Source organism: Physeter macrocephalus, chromosome 11 (assembly GCF_002837175.3).
Source record: "Physeter macrocephalus isolate SW-GA chromosome 11, ASM283717v5, whole genome shotgun sequence".
NCBI classification, from domain to species: domain Eukaryota; kingdom Metazoa; phylum Chordata; class Mammalia; order Artiodactyla; family Physeteridae; genus Physeter; species Physeter macrocephalus.
In genome coordinates, this window is record NC_041224.1 from 97,547,839 (window position 1) to 97,558,995 (window position 11,157).

Sequence of the window (11,157 nt, forward strand, 5' to 3'; positions counted from 1 at the left end):
CAGGGCCGCGGGTGTCCTACCTGTCCCCCACATGGGAGCCTCGTCATCTCGCCTTCGTGTCCCAGCCCAGTTTCCCCCGCCCCCCAGGGCCCGGGAGCTGCTTTCCTGTTTCATTTTGGGCAGGAAGAGTGAGGTCGTGTTGTTCTTCCCCCTGCTGCCGGCTCAGGCTGTGGGAACGGTTCCCTGAATGCTTTCCTGTTTGATACCCTGTGTGTGCAGTGAGGGGAACAGAGAGCAATGGGTGAGGCGTGGAACGTGTGCACTTGGGTGAGTGTGGATGAGCCTAGGTCTCTTGCTCCCTTGTCTCTGGCATAAGCACCCAGATTAGGGGGCGGGCATGCTCTGTGTGTCAGGGAGAAAGGAAGAGGGAGGCAAGTAGCGCTGCATATACTTGGACTCCACTGGGGGCATCTGCTGGGTCTCTTTTGCTTTACTGGATGGGCTGAGATCTGGGCGCATCTGCTCAGCTTTTTGTCGATGGCTCATTTTTTCATCACCTGCTCTCCATGGGGTATTTTTGTGGCTGTAGGGAGAAGACTGTGCCACCCTAGGGACCATCTTACTCCTTAGAGGAAGCTAGCCATGAAGTAGAGACTGGAAACTCTCTCAGTAGTGCCTCAGCCAGAGAAACCGGGGCTCAGGGAAGCCTCCCTCTTCTTCCTCCTCCTCCCCTCTCTACAGTCTTCAATCAACTCTAGCAGCTCCAGGCAGACCAGGCGCCCAGAGCCAGCTCTCTTGCCCAGCTGCAAGGAAGACAGACCCGAGGCAGATCCCCCTGGCACAAAGACCAGTGCCCTGCCGGGGCTTAAAAATGAGCAGGGTGCCAGTCCATCTAAAACCCTGCAATAGCAGGAGGAAGAGCCCACTCTCTGACAAGAGAATCCTTTTGAAAAGAGGAAAAACAGGCAGGTTTGTCTCCTTCCCCCAAATTCCTGTATTCCCCCAGGCTGACTAGGGTGTCCGTAAGCTTTTTCAGACTTGAAGAGAGAAAAGGGGGATAGATTCAGGTCAGGGGGCATAACCCCCAAGGAATGGTGGGAGCATGAGGGGGAACGGGGGCTGCAGCCAACCTCAAGCCATAAGACAGAGGAGGCTGGCCCAGGCTGGGGACTAAATGGGTGAGGCCAGGTTCCCCAAGAACTAGAAGAGGACAAGGGCCTAGAGCACAGCAGGCCAAATCCAAGTGCACCCAGGCGCCAGGGGTGCGGGGAGGGGGCAGCCAGCAGCGATATGAGAAGGGGAGTCAGAGGATTCCCACTCTGCCATCACAAAGACAGGACCCAAGAAGTACTAAACTCCTGTACACATCTGTTCCATATTATAAATACACATTATATACAAAATAATGTTATAAAATGTAGAAAGGTCAGTGCTTCTGATTCTTAAATTATCGAAATACTAGACTCCAAAATAAACTACAAAAAAAAAACAAAATAAAAACTCATATTATTGATTTCTGAAGATCGGCTTCAAGGGTAGTCTGGGGGCAGTAGTGGGTGTGGGCAGAGCCCAGGCTCGAGGCCTTAGGAATGGGCTTGAGGGAGGAAAGGTCCTAGGTGGCGACAGCACCCAATTTCTCCCTCACTGGAATTTCTATCATCACTGCCCTGAGCTCCCCAGTTAGGCCTGTTGCCTCTGGCTGGGAAGAGGGGCAGGCCCTCCACCTATCTGCTCACAGGAGCCCAAGGCACCCAGGGCCAGAGGCTGTGGAAGCCAAGTAAGGCTTACCAGTATCCTTCCCCAGAGAGCCTGGGCCAGGGAGAGGCAGGGATGGTGTTAGGAGCAAGGCCCACATGCAGCGGTTGGAGGCACGGGGCAGAAAATGCTCCTCCCGCTCCTCTCAGGGCGCTCACCTCACCTGCAGGGACACTCCTGCCAAGAGCTGCACCAGATGGTTTCCTGGCCCACAGACGGCCCTGCCCTTACTGGCCTCCTCTCTCCTCTCTGATTTGGACCCAGCTGTCGCCATGGAGCCTGGGCCAAGGCACTTTTGGAAACACAGATGCCAGTGGAGGCCACAGCAGCTCCGGGCCCCACGGGGCCAGTGCCTCTCTCTCTGGAAAATAGGCCAGAGCCCCAAAGGAGCCCTCTGAAGGCCACTGCTGGCAGGGCGGGTCCAAGTGGCACCTCTCCTCTCCTCTGTTCCCCTGGCTGGCGTGGCTGCCAATCTGATGCCAGACAGACACCCAAAGATGTGGAAGGGTACTTCATCTCTTGGCAAGTTCACAGTCTGTCCAGTTCATGCCATTCCCTCTTCCTCCTGAGAGCAGCACGTTGCATATTAAAAATGTCCCATCCAGGATGCAATGTAAACAATGCAGAAGGAAGGTCCAGCTGCTGGGGCAAAGCTGGGATGTCCTGGGGAGGCTCCTGCCTTATACCTAGGGAGCATGTGGAGAGCAGGAAAGTGGGTTACCCTGGGGTACAAGCACTCCCTCCATGGCTGCCCTGGGCCTCCCTGAGAGAAGCCAGTGAGGCAGGTGGGGTGAAGAGGAGGTGGGAAAGCCCTCCCAGTCTTCTGCCCCAACACGTACACATGCCTGGAAGACTGTGCTCATGAGGTGGGCCAGTGAAGGAAGCCAGTGAGCAGGGGCAGGAGGGGCACAAGGCAACCACCCTCACCCACCAGCAGCTGGGAAGCAGCGCCTGGGAGCTGGCCGGGTGCCATGGCCGCCCAGCCCAGCACTAACACAGCAGGAAGAGACCGGGCTGGCTCACCACCACGGCTCCTGTTTCACACCCTCTGTGGCAACGAGGCCAGCAGGGATCCGAGAGCCACTGAACCCGGCCTGCCAAGGAGGGGTTCCGACCCACCCTTCAGGAGCGGCCCCTAAGGTCAAGAGTAACCGGACCACTTTCTCATCCCCTAAAGGCAGGAGGGAACATGCTAGAAGGGAAGGAGAGCCTAGCACTCACCTCTGTGGCAATGACACATTCGTTCCTCTCTTCTGATATCAAACACACAGACTGGTACATGGAGTCCCTGGGGGAGCATATCGCTGATATCCGACACTCTGGCTTTTCACTGAGGGAACACAAGACAGGCCGGTGAGGGAGAGATGGAGAGAGGGCTGGAGGGAGGTGGGGCGCTAACCTGGACCCCGGAGAGCCAAAGGGAACTGGCAAGGTGGCTCTGGGAGAAGACACGGGGACTGGGGATGCCCAGTGCTAGCCTGGCGGGCAGTTAGCTATAGGCCTTAAGAGAGCCACAGGACCCCAACCTTCCCAGAGGGTCTCAGGCCTGGAAAAGGCCAGTTTGCCACTGGAGGCAAGCCATGCCGTGGGAAGATGGGGGTCACAAGTGACACAGTGTGGACACTTGACGTCTGTGAATGAATGAACGAGTGAATGGGAAGGAGGGACAAACGGAGCCTGGCAGAAATCTTGTCGGAGGATCCTCCTGACAGCAGCAAGAGCCCCTGTTTGGTTAAAAGCAGTCAAGGGCCTGGTGCTAGCCTCCCACCTGTCCTGGGGGAGCCCAGGCAGTACAGTGAGGGGGTCCCTGGTGAGCCCTGGGCCTCCACGTGCTGCTCACCTGTGCGTCCACAGTGGCGCCTTCTCCCCTAAGCTCTTGTCACTGTGGGGATACTTCCCGGGCAGGATCCCCCGCCCCAGGGGCCCTGGGGCCAGATTATAGTCCAATGTGTGGTTCTGTTGTTTGCCACAGTTGGACTTGTCCAGGCCACAGTCCACTTCCAGCTCCTTCTTCTGGTTTGTGTTCTTGAGCTGGGCGGCGGGGATCAGGTTGTCCTTCTGGAAGTCCGACAGGTTGTTCATGGCCTCCCTGCTGCCGTCGTCGGGCCGCCTGAGCCGTAGCTGCCGCACCGCCACTGCCACCATGCACAGTAGCACCAGCAGCACCACCAGTCCCACGCCCAGGGAGACGGCCACCCAGGGGAAGCTGGGGGGCATGCTCATGGGGAACTCGCAGCGGCTGCCCACAAAGCCGTAGGGGCAGTTGCAGACGAAGTTGTCCGGGGGGAGGCCGGCGTAGCAGGTGGCCCCATTGAAGCAGGGTCCCGAGGCACAGGCGTCGGTGGGCATCCGCACCTCGCAGCGCCGGCCAGAGAAGCCAGCAGGGCAGGTGCACGCGAACCCGTTCTCCAGGTTGCGGCAAGTGCCGCCGTGGACGCAAGGGCTGCGGGCACAGTCGCTGATGTGGATTTCACAGTGGGTGCCTGTGAATCCAGGACGGCAGCGGCACATGCGGTTTGGACCTCGGTTCAGGCACTGGCCCCCTGTGGGTACACATGGGCCACAAGTCAGCAACCTCCTTGGACCCCCCCCCACCCCGGGGGTAGAGGGTGCCCCATCCCGGGAACCGAGGTCGTCCAGGAACTCGGCCAGCATTCACAGATCCCACTACAAAGAGCTCTGCACAAAGAGGAGACCTGCAGTTGAGGGTGAGCCTGGTCCTCTACGCTTCAGTGGGCTCGTGTATAAGAACTACCAGCATCTTACAGAGCTTTACAGTTGAATCGAACAGGTATGCTTGGGTTTGAATCTCAGCTGTCTCTCTCTAGCTGGGGATTTGGCACCCGTGGCTTTATTTTATTTCTAAGCCTCATTTCCTCATTTGTTAAATTGGAGTAGAATGCTGTCTCCTCTATAGGAGATCTCTGAAGGTTAGGTAAGGTGATACATAAAGGCAGGAGCACATGCCTGGTGTACAGTAAATGCTCAAATAGATCTATTATTGTTTCATTTAATCTTCACAACATGAAAGACAGAGGACAGTTTCTATATTTTCCCATTCAGCGATGAAGAAACTGGCTCCAGGGAGTTAACTAAGTGATTAGCCAGAGAGCAGGTTCCATCTCAGCCCTTCCAGTCCCTCTGCAGCTCCTAAGGCTTCTCTCCCGCACGGTGCTGTCTGCCTGCCTCACAGAGGGTCACCAGAAGACCAAGGAGACAAAGATAACCAACATGCTTGGTGCCCCCCAAAATGCTGAACATTCCAGACGCCTTATGCTGTGCCAGGCTCCCTGTAGCTGTGGGGTGAGGTGAGGCCTCCAGGAGCAGGGCCCTCACCATGCTAGCCTATTTCAAGGAGGGACACGAGGCCTCCAAGGTCCCTCTCTCTAGCCCAGGACTTCCTGGGGAGGGTCAGAGGCCGCCCCAGCCAGGTCAGGACATGGGAATAGGAATGGAAGCCAGGCAGGGTGCACACTGTTCCATCTCCAAAGGCCTGCACCCACTGCTAACCTGCTTCTCTTCCAAAGCCACCCAGATGATCAAGCAAGCTCTTCACCATCCAGAGCAGATGGGGATCCGTCTCAGCCTGCCCAGAGTGACAGACAAGGCCTCTCTCCTCTCTTGACCCTCCCTCACCAGAAAGTTCTCTTGGCCCCAGGGCCAGTCCACCAGGTTAGCAAGGCAACAGGACGCACCATTGGCACACGGATTGCTGGTACACCTGTCCACTTTTTTCTCGCAGTTGGAGCCAGTGAAGTTGGGGGGACATTCACAGGCATAGCTGGTCCCCTGGTTGCGCTCCCTACAGGAGCCCCCATTGAAGCAGGGAGAGTCGGCACAACTCAAGGTGCTGTGTTCACAGTGCAGGCCATAGTAGCCCGGGGGACACAGGCAGCGGTAGCTGTCCTCCTGGTCCTGGAAAGAGAGCAGAAAGGGGCCAAAGTCAGACCCTTGGGGGCAGGGATTCCTGGCGGAGGGCTAGGCCCCACCTGCCCACAATGCCTGCCCACGGGTGCACATCCATGGGCTGCCTGGGGTGGGGATGCCTGGGCGCCGCCTGGCCAGAACTCTGCCTTCCTGCGTTGGCCTAGGCCTCACCTTACAGCTGCCTCCATTGCGACAGGGGTTGCTGTCACACTCGCTGAGCTCCAGCTCACAGTCCACGCCAGTGTAGCCTGGGCGACAGGTGCAGGTATAGCTCCGCTGCCCACTGTTGGAGCACGTCGCCCCATTCTTGCACGGGGAATGATGGGTGCAGTAGTTGAGATCTGCGGAGACAGGAACCGACCGGCTGAGCAGAGCCAAAGAGTGGTCCCAACCTCCAGGCTCCTTGGAGTGCAAGTTCACTGTCCATGTTTGGCCCAGAGGCTTCAACTCAAAAGTCTTCCGGGCCCAAATACCCTTCCTCTTCCCCCGGTGAAATCGGGTATATTGAAGCACCTAGAACCACATCTGAGGAGTGCAATCCATCAAAGTTGAAAAAACACAGTTGGACACAGTTAACTGCCCAACGCTAAGCTCACAAGCACTGCAGCCAGGGGAGAATAAAGGTAAAGAAGAGGAGGCACAGCAAGGCCACATGTTGAGGAGGAAGTCAGAAAAGGCTTCGTGGAGGAGGGGCAGCTGAGGTAAGCCTGGAAGGGGGCTACAATTTTAACAGGTGGAAAGAGTAGAGGGGAGGCGAGAGCCAAGATAAGTGGTTGCGAGGCGTTTTTTAAAGCGAAATGTTTTACGAGGTTATTTTGAAATATAAGTATTTGTTTTCTTATTTGGGAAGGACAGGGAGGGAGAACCAGACAGAGCAAATACAGGGACTGTAAGGGCTCTGTTTGAATAAGATGAGTATATGACTGTGTCACCTGGGAGCAAATGTGGGGAGAGGAAAGAGAGAGGGCAGGAACCAGGTGTGTGTGTGTGTGTGTGTGTGTGTGTGTGTGCGTGTGCGTGTGCGTGTGCGTGTGCGTGTGCGTGTGCGTGTTGCAGTGGGGGAGAAAGTGACACACACACACATACAAAGAATACAGGGGCTGAATTCCAAGCCCCTTGTTGCCAGCAATGCGTGTGCGTGTGCGTGTGCGTGTGCGTGTTGCAGTGGGGGAGAAAGTGACACACACACACATACAAAGAATACAGGGGCTGAATTCCAAGCCCCTTGTTGCCAGCAAGTCAGGGCCCAGGCAAGTCCTTTCTATCCTGGCAAGCGTCCTGCCCACCCTACCCAGGCCTGTGCTGGTGTCTCCATGGCAGCAGCCACCCCATTTGACCCTGAAAATGGGAGGCACGCGCTGCAGCTGGCTATGAGGATGAAGGAAAAAAGGCCCCCTCCCCCATCATTGGGGCTGGCAGACCCCAGTGCAGCCAGAAGAGTGACCAGCCCCCTGAACACCAGGAAGACAGTGTGGGCTTGGGCAGCTGCCTGGCAAGTGCTACTGGGGAAAACAAGGGAGGCTGTTTCTGCCCCACCGAGAAGGCAGTTAGATGTCACTCCGCCCAGAGGCCCAGCTCACCCACAGCCTCAGGGCAGCCAGTGGGCACACCCCACCAGACAGCTGTTTAGGGGAGAGCTGCTCAAACAGCCCTGGTAGGTAAGCAAACACTTAGGGGGTTAATAGGTAACTACAAGGTAGAAAGAGGAACTGAGCCTGGCATCCCTCTCTCTGGCCTTGCTGGAATTTATGAGTGCAACCTTCAGGCTGCCAACTTGTCACCCTCCTGGCTTCTCCAGCCACCCTTCCTCCCCAGCACCTAAGGAAGAAGGACCCACCATCTCGTCCTAAGCCAGTTGTTAAGATCCTTACAATCCCAAGCTCCTTGAAGGATAATGGGAAAGCCGACTCAGCAGTCATCGAGTAGGAAAGGTCCAGGTGACAACTCTGGTTCCCATGCCCTGCCCAGCTCTCCGTCCCCTCTCTTTGCCCTGACTCACCTTGGTCACAGAATAGGCCTCCCCACCCCTCATCACAAGTGCATTGCCAGGGGGTGCTGCAGGTGCCATGGCGACAGCCGTTGTGGGGGATGCATTCGTTGCACAGGCGGCCCTGCCAGCCTGGGCGGCAGCTGTAGAACAAAAGAGAAGCTGAGGGTGAGGTGAGGGCCTGGACAGGGGACGGCTCCCCCGTCACCGCTTCCTGTCCGCTACTCACATGCACTCTGCTGGCTTGCTGCAGTAGCCATTCTGTTCATGACAGCCCGAAAGACAGACAGCTGAGGAGAGAAAGCAGCACTGGGTGAGGGTGGGATGACAAAGACTCTGAAGTCCCACTCTCCCTCTCCTGGCCGTGGGGGTGCCCCCCAGCTCTCCTGGGCTCACTTCCCACTCCTGGCTTCCCAGAGGAGCCATGGATGTCTTAAAGAGAAATGATGGCACAGGGAAGGAGAATCCAGGCTGGATGGAATGCAATTATGGGGTCTTTGTGGGCTTTAGCACGATGGGGAGGAGCACTAAGAAGAGGGAGGGCAGAGTCCAAGCCCATCCTAAGCATCCCCAGCTGTTACTGAGGCCCAGTTTGTGGACAGCCCAGACCCGCTCTCCAAGGGAGGCAGGCTGCAGCCGAAAAGATGCCACTGTGTTTGTTCCGGGGACCCCCCTCCAGGCAGGTGGGAGCTTGGCCGCTTACGCTGTTCGCAGTACTCCCCAGTCCAGCCGGGCAGGCAGGACAGGCTGCCATCTGGCTGGCACACGTAGTGGCCGAAGTGGTCATTGCGCTTCTTGCATAGCCGTGAGCAGCTGTCCCCATAGTAGTTGTCACTGCAGATGACCCGGTAAGAGTAGCGCAGCCTTGTGAGAGGGCTGGTCTGCTCATCCGGTAACCAGTTCTGGCCCACAGCTAGGGAGCCCTGGATGGCGATCTTGCTGATGAGCGCGTCTGGTGGCAAGGCCTCTGAAGGGGCAGAGGGCCAGGTCAAGGAAGGGCAGCCAGTCCCCAAGAGTGCCAGCAACTGCTGGATCAAACCAGTTGTCCAGATGACCCCACCTGCCAGCAAACGCAGGCCAGAGGAACCCAAGTGTCCCACTGCTTAGCTGCTCTGTGTGTGCATGTGCAGAGGGCCTGATACCATTCAAAAAGGGGACAATAGAAGGATGTTAAGATATCCCAATGTTCTGGAGGCAGATAGGCAGGGGAAAGAGGAAAAGAGGTCAAAATGGTGGGGGGGGCGGGGAGAAAAAAGAAAAAGAAAAGCTCTCCAGGCCTTTGAGGACCCTGGAAGCAAGGGGTCCTCTGCTGCCCATTCAGGGGTTCTGCCCTCAGAGATGGGTAATGCTTTTCTTTTTCCTTTGCAAAGTGAGAATTGTTGTGCTGCTGAAATATCCTTTTCCTCTGTGTCAGAACAACATCCCAAAGCCATTATTCCCTTTCCAAAGGAGCGGAATTCGAGAAAGGTGTAAAATACAGGAAGGGGCCCGTCAGCGGCGCTGGCAGCTTCGGCCTTTCTCACCGCCGTGCTCCCCGCGTTCCCACGCCAAAAATAACCCGCAGGAAACGCAATTGTGCTCAGAGTCCAGGCAGCGGGCGGAATCCGAGCGTCCAGCGCGGGGCGCAGCTCCCGGCCTAGCTAAGCGTCCTGCCCCCCACGCCCCCACCCCGCACTTCCCCCGCCTATTACAGATTAACTCTTTCGGCGCTGTGCCGTGTCGCCCCCCTGTGGCCGCGGAGCGAGCTACTCACCTGGCCGCAGGTCGTCTCCTGGCGCGTGCCAAGCTTCAATGATGAGTGAGAAGGTACCCTGGGAACGGAAAGGAGGAGGCGGAGAAAGACAGAGAGAGCGAGATGAACAGGGGATGGTGGGGGTGCCTTTCGGCAGCCGGTTTAATTAATCTAATTGCAGGATACAGTTACTGCGCCCGGGTCTATGTAACGGGTCTGCGCTCAGCGTTGCGCGCAAGCTAGGAAGGCGAGAGAACCCCGGGTAGGAGGAGAGTTGAGGGATGAGGGAATGTACGCGGGAGTCTTTCTGAGATGGAGCACGCGCCGGGGTTGTAGGTGATGAAAATCGTATCCCTAGCGCTGGGAGAAGGTAGAGCGTAGAACTGGGAAGAGAGAGACTGGTGAGAGCCTACAGGAGGGTGAGGTCCCAGGAAAGAGTCGGAAAGAAGGATCAGAAGAGAGTGCCCCCCCCTTTTTTGGAGGGGAGCGAGGCAATCTAGGGAGAAGGCTTTGGTCCCAGGGAAACCCCTTCTCTCGGCTTTCGTGACCTCCCAGGGCTGTGCTCACCGGCCAGGTGAAATTGAAGGGCAGTTGGAGAGGGTTGCGTCCCCCGCCGCTACTGTCGTCGCCGACGGCGAAGGAGTTGGTGCCGAGCACAGGCGTGGAGACGCTGCCGAAGGTGCAGGGCCCGGGCAAGACGACCGCCTGGAAGTGCTTAAGGCAGACGCGGAAGAAGGTCCGGCAGCCGGGTTCGCACGGCCGCCCGCTGGCGAGTACGCCGCGCTCGTTGGCAAACTCCTGCAGCTGCAGCTGGAAGACTCCCGAGCCGGCCGCGCGCTATTGCACAGGGACCGAGGGAAGGAAGAAGGAGAGCGGTCAGCTCGGTGGACGCCAGGGGCTGAGGCCCAGGGCACGGTGGGAGGGGGCGGAGGGGGCGCGGGAAGTTACCTCCTGCCAAAGTGCCACCAGCAGCAGTAGCGCCCAGCCCGAGGCGCTACGGGTTGCGGCTGCCATTCCCTGGGGCGTCGCTCTCTCCACCCGCCGGTTGTGAACCTTTCCCGCGCGTCCAGCCGCCGGAGGGGTCCCTGAAAAGCCAGGCTCCGCTCGGGGTTTTACTCCCGCCTCTCCTTCTCGCTAGCTCCGCTCCAACTGCCGCGGTAGGTAATCCAGGTGAGGGCGGCTGGGTGGCGGCCGCGCTGAGGACGTGTCCTCGGGCTAATCCTGGGGCTGTAAGCAGGCTAGTGTCCGGGTACACTGCACTGAGGCGGCTTGAGCTGCAGCTCTTGGCCTCGCATTCCCAGCCTGCGCTCAGCGCCGCTACTGAAACCTGCGCTCTCGGGAGCTTTCCTTATATATATTGGCTCCTCTCTTCACCCGCCTGTCACTCAGACTCGTGGTCACTCTGCCCTCCCCTCGGGCCTCTAGCTGCTACAGCCCCAGCGCCGCCCGGAGGGGGCCTCCGCCCCCGCCTTCCCCCCTCCCAGCCAGCCAGTCAGGCACAGGTCCCCGCCCCTCTGTGCCGCTCTCAGCCCCTGGGTCCCCCAGCTCAGCGCGTGCCGGGGTGACCGGTTCTCCGCAATCGCGTGGACACAGGCCGAGACCCCGGCTGTGGGAGGACAGGGGGAGGGCCAGGGGGAATGAGGCGGGAGGTGAGCGAGTGGTTCCCGGATGGTCGTGGGGGCGGAGACACGGGGGAGTCCCCGTCGGCGGTATGACCACAGCCGGCGTTAGTTACCTGCAGCCCTCGAGCAGGTAAAGAGAACTTAAGTTCAGAAAGCGAAACCAGTGCTAAAGGACTCCGGTCTCCTTCACCTTC

The 11,157-nt window shown here is 58.3% G+C and overlaps 1 protein-coding gene across 1 annotated transcript; it reads right to left on the reverse strand.

Annotated features, from left to right (window-relative positions):
- Positions 1-1,296: 1,296 nt before the first annotated feature.
- DLL4 (delta like canonical Notch ligand 4) lies at positions 1,297-10,816 on the reverse strand. Its single transcript, XM_007111696.3, has 11 exons — positions 10,290-10,816; positions 9,909-10,178; positions 9,363-9,420; positions 8,313-8,576; positions 7,839-7,899; positions 7,622-7,752; positions 5,794-5,963; positions 5,391-5,610; positions 3,536-4,238; positions 2,917-3,025; positions 1,297-2,381 (listed from the first exon to the last, which is right to left on the reverse strand). Exons 1-11 carry the CDS (start codon positions 10,353-10,355, stop codon positions 2,376-2,378), a joined length of 2,058 nt encoding a protein of 685 aa, XP_007111758.1. The 5' UTR covers positions 10,356-10,816; the 3' UTR covers positions 1,297-2,375.
- Between the last annotated feature and the right edge of the window lie 341 nt (positions 10,817-11,157).